Source organism: Sus scrofa, chromosome 15 (genome assembly GCF_000003025.6).
Source record: "Sus scrofa isolate TJ Tabasco breed Duroc chromosome 15, Sscrofa11.1, whole genome shotgun sequence".
Taxonomy (NCBI): Eukaryota; Metazoa; Chordata; class Mammalia; order Artiodactyla; family Suidae; genus Sus; species Sus scrofa.
In genome coordinates, this window is record NC_010457.5 from 37,530,785 (window position 1) to 37,557,384 (window position 26,600).

Below are 26,600 nucleotides of genomic sequence, written 5' to 3' on the forward strand. Positions count from 1 at the left end.
GGGGCGTGAGGACAGGAGCTTGGGGAGCCACCAGGACCTTTCCCTGGAGCATGGAGTGGATTGCAGTAGGCAGAGCAGAAGCAGAGGGTCTGGAAGGAGGCAGATCATCTGGGTGAGAAGTTCTAGTGGGCCGTGACCAGGGTCAGATTGGTGCACGTTTTAGGAAGGGCTGACAGGATTAGATAATGTGGTATGTGCAGATAGAGCAGTCGAGATGCCTCCTGCCTAAATTATTTCACCTGAGCACCTGTAAATGGTCAAAATTCTATAGAGGAGGTGGCTGTGCTAGGTACTGACTGAGATGGGAACATTGAGGGAGAGAGATGTTTGCAGGTACAAAATTCTGGTTTATACATACAGGGTGTCTATTAAACAACCACATAAACATATCACATCAAGTTATATAGAATGTGCATTTCAAATTATATTTTCCATAATTCATTGTTTATTTGTTTATTCAGGGCAAAACTTAAGACAGGTTAGATCTCCTTTGGGGAACCATTAGCATGTAGGTGGTGTTCAGATCTTGGTACCTGGGGAGTGAGTGCAGAATGAAGGGAGAAGTCCTGGAGTTTAGGACTGAGCCCTGGAGGGTTGATGCTCAGTCACAGAGGACCCTCCCTCTGGAAGGAGAGTGTGTTTGGCTGGGTTGAATTTCGGTGAAAGGTAAACAAGATGAGGACAGAGGAATGACTGTTGGGTTTGACCAGATGGATGTGGTCAGAGACCTTTGGCGTGTCAAGTTTAATGATGAGGTGGGTTGAAGAGTTGATAGTAGGTAAGGAAGTAGAAACAGTGAGTGCAGAACTGTCTGCGTCCCTCAGTATCTGGACAGGGCAGCAAGTCGAAGGATGGTTTTCCTGGGGCTTAGAGTTTGGTTTTGTTAGCATGAGTTGGGAGCAGTCTGATGAAGCACCTGAACCTGTTGGCTCATCAGGGGAAGTTACTGTATTTGGCAAACATTGTACATGCCCAAGGCTGCAAACGAGGAGTCTGAGTGATTCTGCTTATTTGATGCTTGTTGCTGCCCATCCTTTTCAAAATACGGCCTTCAGGCGTTTCAGTTTCTGTTTTGTTCTGTTTGACTTGGGACAACTGATAGAAATGCCAGCTGTTAAGTTTGCTAAACTTATCTCTTCCTCGATTTATGCTTAAGAATCTCAGACTTCAGCTTAGTCCATGCAGAACTGACTCACAAATAAAGCTCATTTTTAGAAAAAATTTCAAGTACATTAGGGTACATCTTTATTATTTAACCTTTGAAACTTTCTCTTGAGTCCTAACTTTCACCTCTGTCTCTGGCATCTCAATGAAGCAGTTCTCGCTTTCAACAAAAGCACAGGTTATCTTACCTTCAGGTTCTCATCAGAAGATGCGACCATGCATTTTCATTCTCTGGAGCTTTTTGAAAATAAGATACCTTTCAGTGACCTTGGGGATACTGCTGACTGTCCATTCTTTAGGTTTCTAAGCTCTATTCCTGAGTTAGAATAGGTTGCCACAGAACATTGTACCTGAGCTCTGCTCATCTCTGCACATGTTGCACTCTGTGAATTGTGCTTCATTGAGAATGTTAGATTTTTGAAGAGAGCCGATATAAGAAATACTGGGTTTCAAAAACTGTTTTTCAAACTATAATTAACATTTTGCTACCTGATACTCGTATGTATGAGCCACACAATGCATTTCTAAAATTCATTGCTCTGAAAGGTTCTCTACAGAAAAACCTCTGTGTACCAGAGAGTAAGAAATGTGTAACTGAAAGTGATCTTGTCAACTGAAATAACAGCTTGCCTCAGCTGCGTGGTAGACCTATTTCTTAGTTTTTTTGAATTGGTCCTTATTCTTTGGCAAGAGCAAATATCCTCGGCTTGAATATGAAAGCTCTGCATAACCTAGTGATTTGTCAACCCTGGTGGTGCTCATGGAGTTCACAGACTAGAGATGTTAGCCTTGACACACAAAGTGGTTGTAGCATCTCTGGCTGTGGGGCAGGACAAAGTGCTTTGTCCTTGAGCATTTATCTTATGCATAGGACTTTTTTCCTTTTAGGCATTTCTGGTATTCCGGGAACACCTTTTGGAAATAGAACTATTTCAGTTGTCAAATTGCAAACAATACTTCTGGTAGTAAAACTTGTATCAAGACAGCCATACCATCCTTGGCACAAGGGCCTTCAGCAGTACAGAAACTGTTTCAAACATTAAAGCAGCACCATCTTGGCAGACACTGATTATGTAGTGATTGCAGGCTCTCCAAGGGCAGAGGCTGCGCCTGTCTTTACATAAGTACGTGGCCCAGGACTCAGGGTGGGCCATGAGACACAACGCTTTCTAGTTGAATGAATGAGTGAGAAGATGGATGACCAAACATACTGCCATTTCTTTTAAAAATCTCAGAATTTCTTCTTGCCTCTGATGAGATAAAAATGTCATATAAAAATATTGTACATCATTATAAATTACAAAAGTACCCATGTAGTTCATGTGTTTCTTGTTAAAATTCATGAAAATAAGATGACCTGATGCTCATTTAAGAAAAAATATTGTACATCATTATAAATTACAAAAGTACCCATGTAGTTCATGTGTTTCTTGTTAAAATTCATGAAAATAAGATGACCTGATGCTCATTTAAGAAAAAATCTTTATAACTCAAATTCATGGAAAGAACAAAAACAGTGATTGCTCTTAGTAGCCATAATATTTGGTTTATTGTCTATGATGGTAATAATAATTTCTACTTTGTTTTCATACAGCAAAGTGATGTTTCTGCTATTTATTTAAGTTACATTGGAATGTGTTATATTTATTTCTTTGTTTTCATTTTGATAAGAAAAGTAGAGCTTGTGTTATTTATAAAGATGTTTGGACTCCACATTTAAGTACACTGGTGAAAGGCCGGGTCACCCTGGTCTCTACTTAGCAATATGTAAAAAGTAGCTAATCGTGTGCAGTGAAGCTTGAAAATCCAAGAATAATCCATTTGCATTTTTGCAGCCTGGAAAAGATTGGGTAAAATATAAGCAGAATAAATCTAACTTGAATGCCTGCATATGATACAGCCAAACTTTTTTGTCAGAATGTTCAAGTACATATCAACATGTAGCTTCTTTTTTCCTCTTACCATCTGGTATTTAGTCTCTGTCAGTTAATATCTCTTAAAAAGGGAAAAGAATCTTAACTACTTATTTTTAGTACTTTATTGCTTATTTTTTCTGTCTTGGTTAAATAGGTTGTGTTAAGTTTTTAGTTTCCTGCCCCCTCCCCCCTTTTTTGGAGACAGCTGGAGCAGTGCTTTTTAAACCTGAATAACATATGAATCACTTGGGGGTCTTGTTAAAGTACTGATTCTGACTCCGTGTATCTGGGTCTCAGGCTTCCTCATTCACTCTCAACTCCCAGGTGATGTGTGGGCTGGTGGTCACGGGGAGGGGCCATGCCCAACAAATGTGTCTGAGGGTAGAAGTGGTGCTGATTGCAGAGGATGTTGGTCACACAGGAAAGTTAAAAGATGTAGGGCTATCCTGTCAGGAGACTTACCTGCACTCAGTTTGTCAGTGTAATAGTCCTTTGTGGAAACTGAGACTGGAACACTTTTAATAAATTTTCCCAGTCCCAGTGCTTGAAAGTGGTGAAGGTTGAGTTGAATTCAGCCTTTCCTCCATTCTAGCCCATGTACTTTCTGGCATCTACTTCCAGAAATAGCCTCAAGAATACTTTTATCTTTTGTTGCCTTAAACATTGATATGTTCGGTCTGTTACTGCACACCCCCCCTTGTGTGTTTTTAAAAGATTCAGGGATTAGAGCATGGACTGTAACACTAACATTGCCACTGCTGAGCTTCGTGACGGGTAAGGTGGTGCGTGACCAGTGAGCTCTCAGCAAACATTAATCACCGATAGTATTAAGCAGGCATTTTGTTTTGTTTTGTTTTTGTTTGTTTTTTTTTTGTTTTGTTTTTGTCTTTTTGCCATCTCTTGAACCGCTCCTGCGGCATATGGAGGTTCCCGGGTTAGGGGTCTAATCGGAGCTGTAGCCGCCAGCATACGCCAGAGCCACAGCAACGCAGGATCCAAGCCGCGTCTGCGACCTACACCACAGCTCACGGCAACGCCGGAACCTTGACCCACTGAGCAAGGGCAAGGATCGAACCCGCAACCTCATGGTTCCTAGTCGGATTCGTTAACCACTGCGCCACAATGGGAACTCCCAGCAGGCATTTTTTTGACACCTATCACTAGTCTTCATTCAAATCATAACCTGTGTGAACCTTGAAAACACAATGCCAAGTGAAAGAGACCAAAGGTCACACATGGCAGGGTTGCTGGTCACGTGCTATATCTGGAACAGGAAAATCCTCACACAGAAGGTGGATCAGTATTGCCAGGAGTGGCGTGGGGAGGAAAACAAGGAATAATTACTGCGTGGGTACAGGGTGTATTCCTGGGCTGATTCAAAAGTTTCAAAAGTAGGAAGAGGCAGTGGTTGCATAACATTGTGAATACACTAAACGCCACTGAGATGTACACTTTAAAATGCGTAATTGTGTATTATGTGAATTTCACCTCAAGTTTTTAAAATCACATGGAAAATTACCTCATTGAGGCAGACTACTGAATAGGTTTGTATTTTTTAAATGACTTAATGGCATTATAGAAAGCATTTCTTGATGTTTGAGATGTGTTGGAAATACTTACTTTGGAACAAATATTGTTGCCTTGAAATTTTGCCAGTTCAAGTTGGTCTTTCTGGAAGACCAGACCTCCTCTGCTTTCTGGCTCCAAAGTGTTTAGGACATAAGCATCCTATTATATGGTTATTACAAGTTATGCTATTGATAGCCTCAATTTTCTCTTCTAAAACTTAACCTAGAAATAACTTTATTGCCACAATTTCATTAACTATGAATACTTTCATAATCTATAATGATACATAATGTTTTCATATGACAAAGAGGTTAACTAACTTACTTCTTGTCTAAAGAGATGGACATTGGTTTAACCCAGTTGCCTAAGGTTCTGTATCCCAATTGTGGAAGAAACACAAAAATTGTTATTCTAGAAGAAGTCAAAGCAGTGTACCTAGTAGCAATTTCTGTTAAGGTTTTGTTGTTTGAGAAAATCAATTACTGTCATAACTAAGGCAAAGAATCTATAAAATCTGATGAGAAAAATATAATTTTATTTTTATAATTTTATTGTTAGCTTAAAACAGTAAAAAAATTAGTGGTGGCCATTTTTTGTTACTCTTGGATAGGGAAGAAGACGTTTGCAAATGCTGAGTGTATGTTTCTATGCCTTCACAGAATCTTACAGCCAAGTTTTTTACTGAAGTGGGTGTGAGGAAGGACAGAAGGGCAGAGTGATTAAGACAAGCCCAGTCTCTCTTCAGTGATTAGAGAATAACATGTACTTTTGAACTGTTTGGAATTAACCAGATTTCTGTATGACAGTTTTGTGGCACAAACTTCTAACCATCAGATTCGAATTTAAATTACTCAGTTTAGCGTTTTATACAATATGAAGTCTTTTGTATGCAAAGAATACTGTTGACTTATCCCACAAAGAAGCCCTCCTTTCCCCTTTGTTTCCTTTAGTTGCTATATTATCATTAGTATTCTTAGGACTGGAATTGAAGTTGAATTTAACAGTTATATACGATAGATAAGTTAAAAACAATGATTGATTAGCCTGGCTATTCAGAAACTTGGAGTGAGCAATACCACAATTACAGTAAGACATTATGAATGTTAATGTTTTCAACACAATTAGTAATGCTTTCAAGTAAGTTAAATGAGCTCCCTCTTCCAGTTGTAATTATTCATACTGATAGTGAATCATCATCATCATCTGGAGTCATTCAGCTTTTCAAGTGCAACCTACAGTCCCTTGCTTTTCCTCTCATCCTAGCCTTCTGACATCACTTACACACTGAAATAACTGCTGTTTTCCCTCTCTGTCGCTCTCTTTTTCAAAAAATCTTTTTAGGGCCATACTCGCAGCATATGGAGGTTCCCAGGATAGGGGTTGCCTACTGGCCTACACTACAGCCGGCCTACACCACAGCCACAGCAACATAGGATCTGAACCAAGCACCACAGCTAATGGCAACGCTGGATCCTTAACCCACTGAGGTCGAATCTTCGTCCTCATGGATGCTAGTCAGATTCATTTCCACTGAGCCATGACAAGAACTCCTGTTTTCCCTCTCTTTAACTTTTTCTTTGAGAAGTCAAAAATTAAGGGTACCTTGTTTACTGTTTTTTGCTTATTAAATATGCTGTGAATCAATTTTTAAGACTGCTAAAGAAAATTTCTTAGGCAATTAAGAAAACATTAAGAAATTAAGGTGAATGTTAATGAAAAAATTAATTTGATTGATTCTGGTCCAGAAAGTGGCATTTGCTAATCCTGGGCTAGAGTTCTTTTGGTCCTTTAGAATTTTCAAATTATTCTCTGGGGAATAGCAAGTTGAAGCACTTAATAAAAGCTTGTGACAACTAGCCAGCACCAATACTAAATAACAGTGGATACTTTTTTACTTAAAGCAAACAAAACCTTATGCTTTCCACAGATACATTAATTTATATACAAGAACAATTTGGGTTTATGCTATTATAATAAACCAAATTAATCTGTCTCACAAAGTTGTGAGAGCAACTTTAATGCTCTCAGTGTTCCTCTTCTGCATTGTATTGGAAGTTCTAGCCAGTGCAATAAGGTAAGAAAAAAATAGGCATACAGATTGGGAAAGGAAAAAATAAAACTGTCTATTCACATAAGACATGATTATCTATGTAGAAAATATCAACAGGTCTACAGAAAAGCTCCTACAGCTAGTAAGTTGAGTTAAGCAAGGTTACAGGTTACAAGATCAATATACAAAATTTGGTTATATTACTGAATAGTAGCAGAGAACATCTGAAATTATAATTTTTTAAAATGCTGTTTATATTAGCAACCCCAGAAGTTGAAATATTTAACTTTAAATCTGACAAAATATTTGCACAATCTGTGTGCTGAAAACTACCAAGCTCTTAAAAAGACCTAAGTAAAAGGAAAGAGATAATATGTTCATAAATTGGGAAACTCAATATTTTTAAGCTGCCAGTTCTCCCCGTTTTCATCTATAGAATCAGCTCAGTTCCAGTTGCAAGTCCAGCAGGATGTTTTTATAGATTGATGAGCTGGTTCTAGGGGCAGAGCCCTTTTGAAAGAGAAGCACTAAGTTGGAGAGGCACACAATAGAGGAATCTGGGTGAAAATAGGAATGCTGTACTGTTTTGGCAACTCTTTTTTTTCTTTTTGCCTTTTCTTGGGCTTCACTCATGGCATATGGAGGTTCCAGGCTAGGGGTCTAATCAGACCTGTAGCCTCCGGCCTACATCAGAGCCACAGCAACTCAGGATCCAAGTCGCATCTGTGACCTACACCACAGCTCGTGGCAATGCCCAGATCCTTAACCCTCTGAGCAAGGCCAGGGATGGAACCTGAAACCTCATTGTTCCTAGTCGGATTCATTAACCGCTGAGCCATGACGGGAACTCCTTTTTTCTTTTTCTTTTTTTTTTTTTTTTTGCCTGGCAACTCTTTTTTAAGTGTAAAATTACTGCAAATGAAATGCTTTTAGAATCAAATATAATTTATGAGGCCTCTAATAGAAAATGGCACTCCCTGCTGGGTTGTTTCCCAGCCCAGAGTCTCACTCCTAAAATATCCTTCTGATATTTTATTTACATATTTCTAAATAAAATGCTTTTCCTGCTACTTTTGGATTTTTTTTTTCACTTTTAGACATAAAAGTGGACTTCATTACTTGTGGGTTTCATTCTATGGAAGGTTAAAATATGATTGTATAGCTTTCACTACTGCATACACACCCCCTCTTCATCCACCCAATATGGTTCTGATTTTTGTTTAACATGTTATATATGTGTATGAACACTTACATATTCATACCCACACACACACACACACACACACACAGTGTGTGCTGTTTGAAATGAGCCTTGTGATGGGCTGTGATTCTCATTTATTTCTGATCATTTTTGTTTGCTTTTCCTGAGCTAATCATTGACAGTTTTTTCCATTGCTTAGTTTTCTGTGTACCTATCACTACCTCACTGCAAAAATATCTAAAGGCATTGTAATTCTTCTTCAAGACTGTCTACATGTCAGATAATCTTCCAGTCCCATTGATTTTTCTTGGAGGCACTGCCCACGACTGCTTTGTTGTTCTGCTCCCTGTGAGACTGGTTCTCCCTGGGTCTGCAGGGCAGCTCTTATCCTGGGGCTGCCTATCACTGTCATCCCAGGAGTCCCCTTTTTGTTTGATTTGGTCTTTGATTTAATGCTAAAGGATTTTATCAAATGGGTATAAAGTTGTGTTTAATAATGGGGACTGAAAGCTGGTTGAAATTGTTTGCCTGACTGTATGGGTAATCTGGTTTGACACAGGGAGGCCCAGGCATCTGAGTCTGTATGTGTTTCTTCCCTGGGCTGATATGTGTCCCCAGAAAAGACGGGCCCGTGTCTTGTCATGGGGTTCTGTGCTCGAGTCCTGTATGCGGGCTGTCCTGGAGTTTTCCCTGCTGCTCCTCACCACTGCTACCAGAACAGCTGTCTGACTTGACTTTAGTCTTGCTCCAGTGGGCGGGAGGATGGGCGGGACGGGGGAGGTGGGAGATTTCTTCTTTTCACTCTGTCCTATGCCATGTTGTCAGAGGCTTCTAGTACCACCAGTTTCTCTGCCTTTCTGGGACTGTGTGCAGGGAGTTGGATGCTTCCTATGACTCCCTCTCTAGACACTTACTTTCAAGCTTTCTTTCCCCTTCTAAGATGATTACCATTTATCCCTCTGCTTTGCAACTTTCAGAATATCATCATCTTTGATCTGCCATGACCTCTTTCCCCATTCCTCTGAGTGCCATATTTTTGTGGAGTATTAGGAGATGATGAAGATGAGTTATGTTTACTTTGCTACACTTAGCCATAGTTGGCTTTGTTTTCCTTCCTTGTGTTTGATGCTATTCTTAATGTGCATTTAATCTCAGAGACATTGTCTGGCTTGGTTCACTGTAGCTACACTCCACACCTTGTTCAAAGAGAATGAGTATATGGATATAAACCAAGAGAAAACCATTTGGATTTTGCCTGGTGTGGGATTAATTGCATAGTCAGCCCTACATTATGAAAAGCTGTCTCATCATTTACTATTAATCTAATAATAAGGCAAGAAAATGGATCTTATTTAAATTCATCAACAGATTCAAGTTTTATGAGTGAAAATTTTGTTTATTTGGCCAAGCCCGCAGCATGCAAAAATTCCAGAGCCAGGTATCAAACCCATGCCACAACAGTGACCTGAGCCACAGCAGTGATAGCACCAGATCCTTAACTGCTAGGCTACTAGGGAACTCCATGAGTAACAATTTTAAAGTCAGAAATACCACATTCATTTGCAGTGGATGCTAAAATAACTCAGCTTTCAAGGACTATACACATGGGGTTTGATCCTCTGTATTCATGCAACCCCATTTTTGGCTTTATATAACTTCTCAATTATTTTCATTCTATCACATACATTGTGAGAAATATGTTGGGTTAACCTTTTATTTTTAAGTACTGTTGCAGCCTTAACTGCAATCTTGCAGAGTAGATTTTCCCTAGTTTGAACACTCTACTAAGGTAAAGATAAGTCTAGGTCATGAAGGAACTAAAGCAAAAAATTTGTACTCTCTTTTGAATTTGAAGATTTTGTTACAATCAAATTAGTGTTTTCTGCTATCTTTGTACAGTATTCATTCCTGGGATTCCTACATAAATTAAATTTATTAATTCACTTAACAAAATGCTACTGTAGATTCCTTCTTGTTTTATTTTCATAACATTTAGAAGTGGACAAATTGAGAGAACATAAATTTTCTCCAAGAGATTGTTTAAATTCAGTTGACATTTTAATGTGGATTACATTTGAACTCAAATGCCACAGGCACTTTTAAGACTGGTTTCCTGGATTCTCTCACTGCTACATTGTGTTTCTCACTGTACTGTTCTTTCACATGTGTTGTGTCTTAAATGAACCTGATTTTGAAACCTTCTGTATTTTATTTCCTGCATTTATCATATGAGTTTGTAGGGAACTAACGTGTCTCTGTAAATGATAACATACATTAACTGAGTAAGAGTAAGGCAAACACTGTGTGATTTAAATGGATTATTTCAACTACCCATAAGGAGCTGTGTACAAACATCATTTCAGTATAGAGTTACCAGTTACCAATTTTCTAATACCTTCTTTCCTTGAATTTAAGGGCTTTTTGTTTGTTTGTTTTATTGGTTAGCAGTAAAAATCAGGGGGAAGCAAAAAGAGACTTCAATGACAAAATGCTCGTGTATGCACAGATTTAACTGAAGATGGACCAGGGTCCCTGAGAACCCAACTCATTGCTTTCTCGCTAATGGAGACAGATTTTCCCACGCTGTACTCCATTCCCATTATACCATCTTGAGCCCAAGCCCTGCCTCTGTCTCCTGGCTATCCTGGATTGTCTTCTGATTCTCCACGCAGAAGTTCCTCTGCTATGCATGAATGTCCTGAGCATACAGGGTTAGAAGCAGGATGTGTTATCACACCTTCCCTACCACATGGGAAGCCAACCTTATTTTCTGTTTTTCTTTTTTTTTTTTTTTTTTTTTTGTCTTTTTTGCCTTTTCTAGGGTCGCTCCTGTGGCATATGGAGGTTCCCAGGCTAAGGGTCTAATCGGAGCTGTGGCCACCAGCCTATGCCAGAGCCACAGCAATGCAGGATCTGAGCCGCATCTGCGACCTACACCACAGCTCACGGCAACACCAGATCCTTAACCCACTGAGCAAGGTCAGGGATCGAACCGCAACCTCATGGTTCCTCATCAGATTCCTTTACCACTGAGCCACCACAGGAACTCCAGCCAACCCTATTTTCTTACCAATTCCTCCAAAGACTCCTCTACTGAAGCCAAAAAAAGAACCTACTTTGCTCCTGCCTTGGCACTTGGTAGTCTCCCTGTGCTGTAATACCCACTTCCCTTTCCCACTGTCTCTTTCTCTGACTGATGAGCTTTTACTTAGTTTAAAAGGCTGCCCTCTCAGTGGACTCCCTCTCAGTTCCCCCAGCCTGAGTTGGTCTGTTTCCACCCGAGGGTTTGCACAGCACTGCTTTGGAGAAACCAACAGTTGTGATTTGTCCTCCCACCTCTCACAAGAGGGTAAGCACTTCTAGGCTTGGGTCTGGGTGTCCAGGATCCAGCTGGAGTTATCATAGCTGGTAGGTTCTCAATGAGTTGTTTATGGACAAATGGATAGTGAGCCAAAGAAAATGGTTATTGAATAAATAAATGCATCTATGGTTTTGCTGGGAGCCTGATAAATCTATTAAAAACTGTTCTGTTCCTTCTGTCACTTATAGGTACTTTGGTCTTTGGAAATGGGTCATTGGATTTCTGAGGAACCATTTGAACTGTCTAACTACTTCCCTGCAGCTCCTGTAAGTCAAATGTTATTTTATGATGGTAAATGCAGTTTAGTATTTTCAGGAAATTGTTAGTAGCTTAGATATAAGCTTGAGTTTTTTATTAAATCAAGAGCAATTATGCCCATAACTTAACACATTTTGTCTGTCTCTGTGAACAAGGTGTGAGAACATGAGAACATTCTTCAAAAAGTTGTGAGGAAAGTAATCTCAAAAAATTTTAATTATAAAAGTCTTCAGGAGATAAAAATGAAAATGAAAATAGATGGATTCTTGAGAAGGTAGTATGATGTCTTGCTTACTGCCTCAAAAAATAATGCTGTTACTATTAATAGAGATAGAACTGATAGGTATAAAAATTGTGTCCGCTAGTATTATGACATGGTCTTTCTGTTTTGACGTTTTTTTCTAAAACTCAACTTCAGCTTTACTGATTTTCAAGTATTTCAAATGCTTAATGGGAAAGTTTCAAGTTCTATTTTTTTTTTTTTAAGATTAATAAGTAGGTGATTTCTGGTTTACTTGGAAGCAGGATTGTGCAGAAGTTGACTTCCGTTTTCAAATATTAACTGGCCTGTGACTTTTTTATTCTTTCAAAGATGAATATTTGAAAGAGAAATGGTGATTTGTAATCTGTGACTGATCTCTGTGTTTTTAAATTATTTGTGCCGTATGTCCATCCCATAACAAGAAGTGGAACTCTGCCCTCCAATCACTGGTTATCTAGCTGTTTGGTTGTTTTCATTTTCATTTTTGAGATTACTGTATTGATTTGCTCTAGATTTTGTAAATGTTTTCTTAAGAGGAGAAAAAAATTCCTCTCAGCAAGACTTTTTGTTTGAAATACCAGCTAAGGAATTGAAGTGTTAAGTAAAAGCCCAAATTCCCCCCATTCTCTGACATGAGAGAGTATATATAACTCTGAAGAACATAGTGAAGTTTGTGTTTGAAATTGACCTTATCTGCCTACATGGGCAAGTGAATATAAATTGTGTTGTTGCCCACTTTTCCCGTATTGATGAACAGTGTCTATTGTGTGGTCATTGTGATACATAGAAAATTATTGTTTCTTTTGAAGCAGTGATATTTTCTTATTATCAGATGTTTTTTAACTTGATACAAGCTGTGTATAAATTGAACCTCCACTAAATTTATGAAGCCTTCTTATGTGTAATAAGAGAAGCTTTTCTGAGATGGGAGGTAATTTAGTCATCATATATGTATATTTGCTGGGAAAGTGCAGCATGGAAGAAAAAGTAGAATGCCTGTCTCGTTCAGAGTCGGTAAATAGACTCAAAACAGCAGCAACACTTGGGCATTCTAAAACTAAGCCAGGAGGCAGGGGTGGGGAAAAATAAATTAGATAAGAAAAATGGAATAAAAAAAAAAAATTGTGGTGAAACAGTTTTGGGTAGAGATGTCACAATGTAAATGCAGGCTGCAAATTTGGCTGTAAGCTTCCTAGCAGTTGACTCAAAAGTGAATATATGAAAAATTGCTTCCAAATTATAAAGCCCTACACAAATGTTCCTTAGTATTAATTGTATTATGAAAACTTCAAAGAGAATTTAAGCTCAAGCAGTTTAAGGGTTTTGCAGTCCTGAGCTTAAATCCGTGCTCTCAAAATTTTCTATAAACATTTGAATATACTATAAATATCAGATTGTGTTTTTGCACTTAGAACAATTTTTCTATTGTTTGCTGATGGTTTAAGTTTAGAAAGATTTAAGTTAATCTTAATAATGCAGATTAATTTTTTCCCTAAATAACTTTTGGAGTGAATCTAACTTGAGAAGTAGATCTTTGTTAAGTGTTTTAAAATGGAAGTTTCCTCAACCAGAAACTAAATTGTGGCTTACATGCATAAAATACATCTTAGTAGATAAGAAAAAGACCCCTGTATTAGAAAAATGAGTAAAAGATGGCGCCTCTGTCAGGAAATTAAATGTATAATTTTCTTCATCATTAAAAAATCAAGATTTTCCTTTTCACAGGGCACAATTAGATGTTTCAGAATCAAATTACAATGGTGTAAATATTATCATAAAAGTTAAATGTAGTCATCTCACCTAATAAGTTATATTTAATTACTAAAAATACCTTCTTATTTAACAGCCAGGCAGGAAAAATAGTACAATCTTAATATATACTAAAAGAACATATGTTTCTATTAAAAATTTCAGAAATCCTGCAAGTTTTCACCATGGAAACTTGAAATATATATATTTGAGCATTAACTTAAAACTAAGCTGTCAACACGTATGTAAATATACTGTTTCAAAATGAAAATTTAAAGCACCTAAGAGGAAGAATAAAATGCATTAACTGTTTTTCCTTCTCCAAGTATTAAACTATTAATAACCACTTCTCACAGAAATCCCTGAATATATAATATATTTTTTATAGCTTAAAGAATTTTTTCTTCTTTTTAATTATGATAGTGATGCAGAATTCAGGACATATGGATATTTACACAGTATATAAACAGTGCTCAGAAGAATGCAGTTCCAAGGTTATCTTTACTCCAGGCCTAAGTGTTCTGTTTTCCAGTTATTTACTGATGAACTCGCCCATGACATTCTTGGTTGTGACAACAGAGTCTGTAAATTGTCAGTCTCATTTGCAAGCTGAAGTTATCTTCCCACAGGCTTTCTCCCAGGTCACCCCACCAGGCTGTTGCTTGTTAGGGGCTGTGCTTCGGTTCCTTGAGTGACGCAGGTTTAAGTGATGCAGTTGACGGGGCTCTTATTTGGAGCTCCTGAGTCTCTTCGGCACTGGGAACGTGCTGTCTGTCTGAGAGGGACGAGGAGGCAGCAGGCAGCTGGTCTTTCAGAGCTTTGGGGTTACGTCTTTGCGTATAAAACAAGACACAGTTGTCTGGTGAGGGCAGGCATTTAGAAATCTGCTGGCCGGATCATCATGGTGGTGGCCTTGAGCGAGTAGCCCGACCCTTTCCAGTAGTACCACTTAATACCATTGAATTTATTTGTGTTCTGCCTCTGTGGGTAGTACATTCCGTTCAGGTTGGAAGGACCGCAGGCATCAAACCACCAGCCTGTGAAAGTAACACATAGAAGGAATTAGGAACTAGGGAGCCCTAACCATCTCCCCATGGACTTAGAAATACTGACTAATCCAGAGTTACATTCCACACATTGTTTTTTAACCTGAACCAAACTTTAAGTTCCTTTTAATGCTGATATAACATGAAAGTAGGTATAGAAGATAATTCACAGAAACATGTTTTATGTTCTGAGCATCTTAAGCAGGTACATGTAGATGTTCTCCCTGACACGTGGGCAGTGTGCTTTTCCACGTCTGCCCTGGTTGAACCATCCTGGTCCCCTGATGGCCATGATTTTAGGAGCTTTCTTTCTCTCCTGTGCTGTGTGGAAGGGCCAGTCATACACACCCATGACTAGGAGACCCACAGAACAGTTGGAAGTATGGCACATCAGGCCTGATGAATTGTTGGGTGGCTCTCATTGGACAGGGATCCTCTTCCAACTCCAGCAGCACAGTGGACCAGACTCATTCAGCTCCCCACCCCTTAACAAAGTCTTTTTTTCTCTTTCTTTCTTTCTTTCTTTCTTGGGCCTCACCTGCAGCATGTGAAAGTTCCCAGGCCAGGGGTTGAATCAGAGCTGCAGTCACTGGCCTACGCCACAGCTATAGCAGATCCGAGCCTTGTCTGTGACCTACCCCACAGCTCATGTCAGTGCCGGATCCTTAACTCACTGAGCCGGGCCAGGGATTGAACCCATGTCCTCATGGGTACTAGTTGGGTTCTTAACCCACTGACCCACAACAGGAACTCCCAGAAAGTCTTTTTGTGTAAAACATAACCCCAAATTTTAAGTACTCAGTGGAGCTCGATAAAAAGGATCTTTAAAGGATCTTTAAGTCCCAGAGACAAGAAGGAAATTTAAAGCTATAGAGGTGTGCTCATTAAGGTAAAGTGGGAGAGGGGGCCCGCTGCCTGGCCCCTCAGGCGAGGCCTCCATATCCACACCTGAAGCATGGGCTTGGGATTTTAACAGCTTCCCTAGAGGCCCCGGGATGGTTCTGGGAAGGAGGCCTCGATCTACACCATTAATCTGCGTAAATCATTAAAACATTGTGTTGGAAGGACACATACAGATGATGCCATTTATATAAAGTATAAAAATACAGAACAAAAATAACAACTGTTATTGCTGTGTCCATACCTAGTAAAAAAAATAAATAATGTGAATGTTCTATTATCAGGGCAGGGATTGATAAGGCATGTTTTCTTTCTCTAAATAGTGTCCTGATACAATTATTATGATATTTACACATTGGATTGTGATCACCAATTATTTCATCCAGGTGCCTACATTCTTTCCTGATGGTGACAGCTCCACGATTTGAGTTAATTCAGATTAATGTTGATTTAATAAGACGTTTGTGTGTGTGATGCATAATTCTTCAAAATATTTGGGAATACTACAGATGAATAGATCTCTCCCTTCTGGAGCCAGTGGTCTGATTCAACTCTAGAATTTACTATCCCTGCCGAAATGTAGCTGGTCATTAGACTGGTTTATCCGAGGTCCAGACCACGGCTTGGACACCGACCTCTACAGTCGGAACTGCTCCTTTCTGTCTCTCGGGCTGCATTTCTTCTCGCCAATCTCTTTTCCACTTCCACTCTCAGCCCTAAATCTTGATGTGAGTAAATATATGTGTTGTTTCCTTGGTTATTAATGCACTGATACTCTCTTGAGTAGCTCACGACATTCGGGTGGTCTGAAAACCACCGCCCTCTGAGTGGACACTGGGTTCAGTGTGGGAGTGACAGGGAAGCAGCGTTCCTCATGCTTGCTCCCTCCCCACCCCTCTCCCAGGGTTGGCTTTGGAAAGGATTCCTAGGGTAGAATGGGGAAGAAAGGCAGCTTTGACACAGTCAGCTAATAGCTTTCTCTGGTTGAAATCATTCCTGGAGTGTATATGGCTAATAAGGAAGACCAGTGTCACCAACATGTATTTTATACATTAAATCTATTCTCTAAGGAGCCGTAGGAATGGCTTTCTTACCAGAGAAAAATAATTCTCTCAGTATTATCTTAAAGACTTGAAAATTATTGGATTTCCAGTTATTTTCATAAATGAATTTTTCCTTTTGTCTGTAAATGATTCTTAACTGCAGTACAAACACGTGATAGTTTAGATCTCTTACTTGTTTAAGTGTTACCTTATATTTATTTTTAGGATATATTGACCTCAACTTTTTCCTTTGGTTTTCCTGGGTGAGTAATGAATGAATTTCTGGTGATCCAATTCATCGTCTCTACAAATTAAACCCTGCCAATTTCCTGTTTGTTTCTACATTTGGTCTGCACTGTTGGTGGAACTTTCGTTGCTGATTTAAATCTTTCAATGTTTTAAAAAACTAACTTGACGGAATTATTTGCCAGCCTTTTTTTCTTGTCTAGATTACAATTAGCTAGTTCTGGTTATTCCATGTTTAAACTTTGGGAATTGGAAGAATAAGTTTTTTAACAGTTGGTTCCCATCACTGAACCCTGAAGTGTTTCTGAATATTCATCTAGCCATAAGTAACTGTTATATCACATTTGCTTGTGGGTATGGTTTCTTTCTCTCTCTCCCTTTCCCTCTCCCTCTCTATCTCTCTTTTTTTCCTTTAAAGAGGTCTAACATGAAAGGTAGAGGTAAGAAGGGCTTGGAAATAAAGCACTTAACTTCAGCTGGACAATCATTCATTTTAATTTGATGCACAGAAAAGGAGTTTGGTTAATCAGTTTCTTTGCATAAATATTTTCTATATAGTAATGAAATTTTTTAAAAAAGACAACTGAAAAGTCCTTGTTTGAACAATAAATTATTAATTGGAAACATTTCCATAGTAATGAATTTATATCACTGTTTTGGCTGCCATTTTGAATTTTTTAACCTTTTTAATAAAGTAAAGTGGAATTAAACCATCACACAATAACTGATACTCAGCACAAACTCAAGCGAGTTCGCTGCAAGTCACATGGCCCCTCTCCTGCCAGGGGCAGGTCCTGAAGAGACACAGTTGGCCTGCTGACAATTCTAGCTCAGTATCACATTTATGCATAAAACTCAGTCTGAAAAAGTGAAAAACAAATCTCCCTGTATTGAGCAAGTAAGTCTATTTATGGAATTTGGATACTGTCACCAGTCACAGGTTGAAGTCCAAATAGCCAGCCATCCACTCTGTGAACCCCTTCCCTGCCAATGCAAATAGGAAGAGAGAAAATTCACCCCACCTCCTGTGAGCATCTGTGAACATTTGCAGATACATTTGTCGTTGTCTGCATCCTTTGTGCTAAAATCATTTCCTGGTTGGCTTATGCTGCTTATTTTGCCGGCTGTCCCTGTAAGTCCTTTAAGGTGAATCCTGTGAGCATGCAAAAGGAAAAAAAAAAAAAAAAAAAAGCAGAACATAATTTGCTTGGGTGGCTGATTTATCCTAGTGGAAAGTTTTTTACCATGAAGAATTTCATTCTACAGGAATGCCTTCTGTGCTGGTGAGTGCACTAATGCACACTCTGGACAAAGTGTTTTTGCACTGGTATAAACAGGAACCAACTTATCATCAGATCCTTAGGCAAAGGGAATGTTTTCATGAAACCTTCAGTGCATATCACTTGCACAAGTCTCGGCAGGGACTTCGGGGGCCCTATAATTTATTTTTCTGCTGCTTTCAGATAAACAGGAGGAGGGAAAATGCATTGCAAGGGGCTCCTCTTTCCAAGTGTCCAGGCATCGGCCACATGCAAATGAGTCTCCCTGACTAGTGGGAGTGGGGAGGCCAGATAGCAAAGCATGGCCACTGAATTTGGATAGAAATCTACCAACTGTGTAGCTTACAGATGCTCTGCTTCTGAATAGTATCGGAGTAAGCCTGCCAGATGTTGAGAAAAGAATACATGTATTATTAAGTTAGGCCCTAGATAACAGTTCATGCTTTTAGGATATTGCAAAAATCTGGTGTGTGCCTGCCGAGGAGGAAGGGAGGAAGGAAGGGCCAGGTCTGTGAGCCCTGCCACAGGGAGGTCCAGGGCAGATGCACAGAGAGCCCAGGGCAGGGTTCTGGTGATGGCTCATGGCCATGCAGAAGGTGAGGTCACTGTGTGTGTGGCATGTGGAGTGTGGGGCTTCTCGTCCTGGGGACCCTGAAAGCAAACCCTGCAACGCTGGAGGGAGAAGCATCCATGCAGCCCAGCAGACACTGCTCGCCTTGAGAACACCTGTGCACATTTGCTAGCAGCTATCTTGGAAGACGTATAATTTCCTGGAATTTATGTCTGAACAGAAGGTGGAGACAAGTGGAAAGTTTCCCTGGGGGACTGTCTGGACCAGGCACTTTCATGGCATGTGCACTGAACCAGAGGCAGACGTTACCTCTGTTTTTACATATAAATTCATTGAGGTTCACAGATGGGTACTCGGCCAAAGGTACATCATCGTGTTGATGGCAGAGCTGGGGTTGGCACCAGGTGCCACCACTGCCCTGTCATGTCCATTCTAGTGCACACCCTCCAGGGCTGTTTGGCCATCAAGGAAGTAGCAGGGGGAGGGAGCATGTCAAACGAGTCCCACAAAGCCTTGGTCCCACCTCACTTTTGTGTTAATAACTCAGATTTTTAATGGTTGGTACTGTTGTAGCTCTGGAAACCTCATCATAAGGCATTGACCAGGTTTCTGAATTTCAAGTTTGCTCTCATTTTTCAAAAATGACCCTGGCCCAGCCTCTGTATACCTGCTGCAAAACATTTGTGTCAGTTCTGCTAACTTTCCTTTCTGACCAGGCCCCTCTCACTATTCACAATCCTAGGTAGGATTGCAATAAACCACTCCCCTTGCTTCACTCCCTTTAACTTTCCTCTCTGCTTTGAACAATTGCAGTCCTAGTGGAACTCATTAAACTTCCCCAAAGCAAAGTAAGGGAGAGTGCTATTTTTTATAAGTCTTTATCAGAAAGGTTATATCTTTTGAGATCCTTCTATTGTATGGCCCACTGGTTTAAAGTTGCCTTCTTTGAAAATTTGGTTACTAAGAATAGTCGCATTCTTGAAATTGCTTTAAATCAGAATCCGTTGCTTTTATATCACAGTGGGGTAAAGTGAGAGGTAATGCAACCATTTAATAATTAAATTTCAGTGTTTATACAGAACTGCCAGAATGTATGTGAAAAGTGACCAGCTCTTTATGTTTATTACATGAAAAATAGATTTTAGTTTTAGTAAAAAGAATCATTTTATTGATGTATTTACCCATTCCTTATATATTTTTCAGTTTTTCAACATTTGGGGAAAATCCCTCTAGGAAAAAAAGAAACAAAAAAACAAAAAAAAAACTTAGCTGCTACATACAACTGGCATTCTGAAACATCTGCGGTTATTAATGAGTTTAGTCAGGTCAGAGTTTTCTTATCATATTGGCATGTTTTATTAGGATAATAATTTTTTCAACATAGTACCTGTCTTAAATTAAACTGAGCTTTAAACAAATGTGTGCTTTTTAAAATCACATATCCAAACGTGTGCTTTTTAAAATCACATATCCAAACATTGATTGCGTTTCTAAAGGAAGTATCTGTTAAAAACCATTCCAAGTTTAAAATGCTTTTATAATGGCAGTATATAAGGGTAATGACCCATTTTGTAAAATTTTCTTATATAAACAGTCTAATCCTTAATTTTTGTGTTTTTTTTTTTAATTCCTCTGTTGTAGATTCCTGTTTCCAGTTGAAAAAAATATTTAGCTTGGAGGTAAAACAATGACCAACCACTCATGTCTCAAAATTCATTGACATTTAGATCTTTTTGGAGTCAATTTGGGGCTACAGAGAGGCCCAAACACCTATCTTTTCATTCATCTGACTAGCCAGCCCTGCTCTTCCTGTAAGGAGAACTGACGGGCTTTGTTTCACTGACTTCACAGAAACGTCATATCAGTGCATGCCGCACATTATCTGTTTTCCAAACATGCTTCTGAATTTTGGCCCACTGTTTATATCGCAGGACACTGACATTGTGCAGTACTCAGGTAGCTGTTCGGCAAGCTGGCTGTGTCTTCATGCTGTCCGTTGTCAGCCTCCCCTAGGAAGCCAGTTCAGCAGCTTCAAAATCGTGGGCTCAGTCTCCCAGATCACTCAGATCTTTGTATTTCTACTGAGCAGAGGATCTGAGTTGAGCATTAATGGGATTGAGATGAGACTGGGTGCCAGGTAATGCCTGTCTCCTGCAATGTTCCCTTTGAACTTGGCTTATTTATTTCTGACCTGAGTATTTCATAATGTGTACTCCATGATCACCAAAGTCGCCACAAGCTACCGTCTGTGCTCACTAGACCCCTTCAGGGCTGTGTTGGTGCCTGAGCCCAGGCGTTGTGTACCCCACCCCTCTCCTCTGCCCTACCATGGACGTGAGCATCTGAGCCCTTGCTACAGAGCAGCATGCACAGATGTGCCTTTACCACCCTTGCCTCACCCAGGATGTCGTCGTGATCCCTTTCCTGCTCAGTGTCTACTCTCACTGCATTTTAGAGCCAAAGAGTAAACTCCCAGTCAAAACTTCCCCATGCTTTTCTTGGAACATTCAAGATTAGCTCCTCCAGATGGGTGGGAGGAGGCAGATACTTTGGGAAAGCTGAGCATCGGCTGGTGTTTCTAGAGCAGAGCCAAGGCACTGATTGCATGACTGTCCAACCTCCTTCTGCCACTTTGGGACTCAGCGGCTTATCCTGACTGGGGGATGGAGCATAACGCTTTGAAACTTTGAAAAGATAGATTTAACTTTTAAGATCTGGAAAAATACAGTATAGTCACAGGTATACATCTGTTGTGACATTGGCATAACATTTTATAATAGGGCACAACGTTTACCTAGTCTACAAATAGTTGTTAAAGGCAGAGTTCATCTGTGCTCTGAGGGTACAGAGCAAACACAGCAGGCAAAATTCTGTCCTCATGAAGCTTCCCTTATATTGTAAAAAACAAGTCAGAGAAACTTTCATAAAGAGAGCAAAGAACTCTGAGAAACGAGATGTTTTTCCCCTTTCAGGTAGCCTGTGTGCAGTTTAGATTCTCACTAATACCGAGGGGCCCTCGCTTTCTGAACGATCACCAGCACCTCCCTTACCTTTTCTAAATAATGTATAATTTCCTTACCTGTAATTGAATTCTTCACTGGAGAGATAGAAGTGTTCATACAGTGAGTAAGCCTCGTTGCCTTCCCAGTCTCTCAGGTGTATCTTAAGCACGTAGCGTTTCTGATTGGTCACTTGTGACACAAACTCATTTCCCAGCCAGTGTTCGCCTGAGGGACTCCCAAAGCCCTGGAATCCGATTTGGGAAAGTCACTGACTTTACTTACTTTTCTCTTCACATATTTGAAAGCAGTAGTCCATCAATTTAGCACGGAACAACATCAGATATTCAGCAGGAATTCCTTCCTGTACTGTGAATATTTGGGGTCTTCCATATAAGAAAGATGTTCTAAAGGTCAGTTTTAAGGAACTAAGTTGTTACTAGAAGAAAACTAGGGTAATTAGAGCAGCTCAGGGCACCACCCACCAGTGGAAACATAAGCATAGACAGCTCTGTTTCTAGATGTGTGAAACACTATGAAACAAGCAGTTTACCCCCAAAATGCTAAGCCTGCCGTTAAAAATAAGCCTCTCATTTGCATGCCTTTGTTTTGATATATAGTTTACATTGCATTTACAGGACTTTTCTTTAACAGGGAGACTGAAACACCAAGAACCTTTCGGTTAAAATAAAAAAAAAAATGGTCGAAAGTCACTGGTTAGTTGTGGATTTGTGGCAAAGATTGTGCACATTCTCAAAGTTAGTTTTCACAAAGGAAATTATTTTCAGATGGTTTAAAGAATATTCATACCATTTTATATTCTTTCCAAGTCCTCTGAAAATCAACACTTCCATCTTCACGTCGCTGAATAACTGTCCATCCACCTCCACCCGTTTCCATGTCGCAGTAAGCCTACAACAGGAATGCATGGTTACTGCCTGGTGAGCTCCATGACTTGGATCTTGTCTTAAATAACAGAAGCAAGATGGACAGAGATACTTTTAGTAAGACCAGGGCTGATGGGGTTCTCTGGGGTAAATCTTCCAAGCAGCAGAGGATTTTTAAGAAATTGAAAACCATGAATTTAAATTGAGGATGCAAAACAAACAGTCATGTAACAGGATGTGTTGATGAAAATAGGACCTTATCATCATCTGTCGCCCCTGCCGACAGCTGACCCAGAGATCACTGTTCCTTAGAGATTTGTTGTGAAGGGGACATGTTGGCAGGCTGGCCCCAAACCTCTTATCTCTACCCTGTGGAAATCCATGGACTCATGCTCTCAGCCATGAAAACCTTTGTGTTGGTAACCAGTCCTTTTCACCTCTGCAGAGAGTTGGGTAAAAGGGAGACTTGCATTGTGGGGTTTCCAAAACCCTGCAAAGCTGTGGGGCTGTTAGGCTTCCTCCGTGTGTGGTCAGAGTTGGGTGGCCTGGTTCATCCCTCAGAACAAGAGGCAGAAGGCTCTCCTAGGAGTTCCCGTCGTGGCACAGCAGAAATGAATCCAGCTAGAAACCATGAGGTTGCAGGTTCAACCCCTGGCCTTGCTCGGTGGGTTAAGGATCTGGCGTTGCTGTGAGCTGTGGTGTTGGCACAGACAAAGCTCGGATCCTGCATTGCTGTGGCTGTGGTATAGGCCGGCAGCTGCAGCTCTGATTGGACCCCTAGCCTGGGAACCTCCATATGTATGCCATGGGTGTGACCCTAAAAAGAAAAGAAAAAGAAAAAAAAAGAGGCAGAAGGCTCTCCTGTACCCAGAGTGACATGTGGGACCTGAGGGCATCCTGGTAGCCCCAGCCCACAGGCCCTGCCTTCAGGCTTCTCTGCACTTTGCTCACTGCCCATGGTATTTCCCTTTCAGCTCTTTTGAGTTCTGCTTTTAAACTGGCGTGATGGGTTTAAACTTCTTCAGGACACGGAATTATTTCTTGGGTTAAGAGTATGCATGCTCAATTTCAACTCAGCTGGAGTTTTATTATGAAATTAAAAACCCCTGAAAAATAAGATTATGCAAATAGTTTTAAATAATGAGATTATAATAGATCGAAGAAGTTTTCCAGAAAGTTAAGATAAATTTCCCTATAGCCTACAAGGTAGTAAATATGATTCAAAACAAATTAGGAATATTCTTGTTTTATTGTCTTCCCTGGTCTTTGGGGGGAATAATGGAGATCATGTTGGCCAAGTGGTCTTAAATGTGACAATACTGCATTTGTGAGCTAAAATCCTAGAGAATCAGAGCTAAAAGTGATCCCAGCATGAACTACTAAGGCTTGAATTGTCCAGCCATAATGTTCTCTAGCCTTTGAGAGGCAATGATAGGATCAGGAGAACAGATTCTTAAAATTTCTTTGCCTAGATTGTGGGAAAAGAGCAGAGCGTTTATAAAAACTGAAGTATTATGGTTAGATAGATAAAGATGGTGTTGGGATGGAGTTATCCATGTAGCCACAAGGCACTGATGAAAATGAAGTAGATTACAGCAGGGTGGGAAGAGCATAAATCCTCAGATAATGCTCAAGACCTCAGTGCTCCAGTAATGCAACCCTGAGGGCAGTTAGGGTTTTTGAGTAGCACACCCTGGCTTGGCTCAGGGACCTCATATTTTGCTCTAGAGCTTGATGTCTTTCAGCAGATAATGCTTGATTTAAATGTTATGCTTCAGCTCTAAGACCCTGGTGAGTGAGTGATTAAACAGCAAACAGATAAACATTAGGAGTCAGGTGTCCTTTGCAGTTTAGGGAAGGAAACAATAATGTCTCTAACTAGCAAAACCACACCCTGAAGTTTCTGATATCTTGCACTATCTTGTACAAAAACCTGAGGAATTCTTCAGAAAAGAAGTAGAAATATTTGGGCCTCTCTGGAAGAGATCTGCCCCAAGATTGATCTAGTAAACATTCTCTTCTGGAATTGGATGGAACAGGGCAGGCCTGGGTGCTGAGAGCTTTTCTCGCAGCCTTTAGGGGCAGCTCAGAATGGTCACAGCTCCCAGCCATTGATGGAGAGTAAGCCCCATGCCCTGTGCTGGCTGCTGCATCTCTGTAGTTCCCTCTTAAAAACTAGGAGTGTCACGTCACGTCACCCATTAGGAAGCTGAGGCCTCACCCAGGGTAAACAACTTGCTAAGAGGCACACATTGACAGGGTTGGAATTTAAATCCACATCTATCTGACTCGCTCAGGTTATGAATTACAGAGGCTGAAGTCTGGAAGGGACTCCAGAGGTAACTTAATCCGGACCATATATTTTAGGGGTGAAAAAACTGAGGTTTCAAAAATTGTTGTTCCCTGCTGTGTAAATGAGTTGTTTTTACTGCGTGTGTGTAAAAGGCACATAAATCATAATGTTTCCAGCCATGGCCTGGACTTGCGTTGTCCCAGAGCTGCATATTTTCCTCTCCCTACAGCAGGGCCTCTGGGTTGCTATAGTGGAAGGGGGCAGGGATGCTGCACAGAGTCAGAAAACGGTTACACCCCCTGGGTCTGTGTGGATGGAACCCCATCGTAGTCTCCTCAAATCCTCTACCTGTGGCTCCTGTCCTCTTGCCTCCAGACCAAGGAGAGACCAACATCTGGTGACTGTCAATGGCCTGCAGAGAGTTGGCTCGAAAACAGAGAGGAAAGGGGGTTGAGGGCTTAGCATAGAGGCTGTTCATTACTTTTTCTTCTGCAGCAGACTTGGGTCTTTGTCACCCCCGATGCGGCTCTTCTGGGGCACTGGGGACGTTAACTGATTGGCAGGGTTGACTTAAAACAGCATGAATGAATTAGAAAGATTTCTTTGGAAAGTATTGTCTCGAATAGCACAATATTTATCTTTTAAATTCATAAGCAGGTGTATGTTACTGTTTCAAATTCCATGTCTTTAAACCCTTAATGTCTGTATTTTTAAAGTATTTTTCTTTATTACCATGTTAAATACTGAGGATAATCCTAAGTTCAAAGAAATCATACTTTTAGGAGCCTCTAAAATTTCCATTTTCATACAGCATCAAGTGCCTTCTCTTAAGTGTTTCTGGTCATTCAATGTGTTGCTGCTTTTACAGTTAGAGGTAAACTTATTTATAGGCATTTAACATTTATAGTCATCCAATATTTATATAACGCTTCGCACTGATTCTCACATAATGTTTTACCTTATCAAACCTCTAAGGGAAGCCACATTGAAATATCTCCTGGGGAAGTGACTTTTTTTTTTTCCCTCATGTAAAGCTTAACATCCCCCAAAGCCAGTTCAGGAGAAATTTCTCCCTGAGAAATCCAGAATGACTGAGCACAACCAAGTTAGCTGTACACTGGCTTCTCCTGACAGGAAGCTCTGGTTGTGGTTCACTTAGGAGCTTACCCTTGGAGTAAACTCCGGGTAATTGGGACAAAAACCACCTGCTCTCTGTGCAAGTGATTTGTCTTACAACTCATCATGCTGTGACCACCTTTATGGTGATGACACAAAAGCACTAGTGGGTGAAATTGCCAGCACCAAAGCATGAACTAAGGGAGTGGCCAGAGTGAACTGTGAACTGTGCCGGAGTCGCTGCGCCCCCCAGCCACGCACTTGCAACTGGGGAAAAGCCAGCTTCACCTCAGGCCGCCCCTGACAAAGCAGCGAAAGTGATCAGTTTTATTAAACCCCTAGTGTACATGTCTTTATTTCCTGTTTGGTGAAATGGGTATAAACCACTTCTGCACGTCAAAGTGCCATGGCTGTCTGGGGGGAAACTTGTGTGTGATTGTTGTAGCTGCAAGCTGAATGAGCTTTTTTTTTTTTTTTTTCATTTTTCGGGTGGAATACCATTGTTACTTGAAATAAAGAATGAAAGATAAACTATGGTTATTCGAACTCTGGTATTTGGAAGATATTTTCTTTGAAATGAATGAAGCTAGTCTAACATTTGAAAGCAGACAGCTGACAGTATGCAGGACTAAGCCAAATGCCAGGAGAAAGTAAGCAGATTATTTTATGTATGAGATAGATGCACAATA

General features: G+C 40.2%; 2 protein-coding genes across 11 annotated transcripts in view; one reads left to right on the forward strand and one right to left on the reverse strand.

Moving 5' to 3' along the window:
• Positions 1 to 26,600, forward strand: part of MCPH1 (microcephalin 1) — a 219,786-nt gene that overhangs the window by 75,599 nt on the left and 117,587 nt on the right. For all 9 annotated transcript variants that reach the window (XM_021075799.1, XM_021075801.1, XM_021075806.1 and 6 more), the window contains one exon: positions 11,450 to 11,527. In XM_021075799.1, coding sequence (XP_020931458.1) covers positions 11,450 to 11,527 — 78 coding nt within the window. The remainder of the gene's footprint in view (positions 1 to 11,449; positions 11,528 to 26,600) is intronic.
• ANGPT2 (angiopoietin 2) overlaps positions 13,393 to 26,600 on the reverse strand; it is a 56,749-nt gene continuing 43,541 nt past the window's right edge. Inside the window, exons 6-9 of one of the 2 annotated variants that reach the window (XM_005671650.3) lie at positions 22,426 to 22,527; positions 21,696 to 21,862; positions 17,788 to 17,918; positions 13,393 to 14,567 (exon numbers count right to left, since the gene is read on the reverse strand). In XM_005671650.3, coding sequence (XP_005671707.1) covers positions 14,407 to 14,567; positions 17,788 to 17,918; positions 21,696 to 21,862; positions 22,426 to 22,527 — 561 coding nt within the window. In that variant the 3' untranslated portion in view covers positions 13,393 to 14,406. 2 annotated transcript variants of the gene reach the window in all.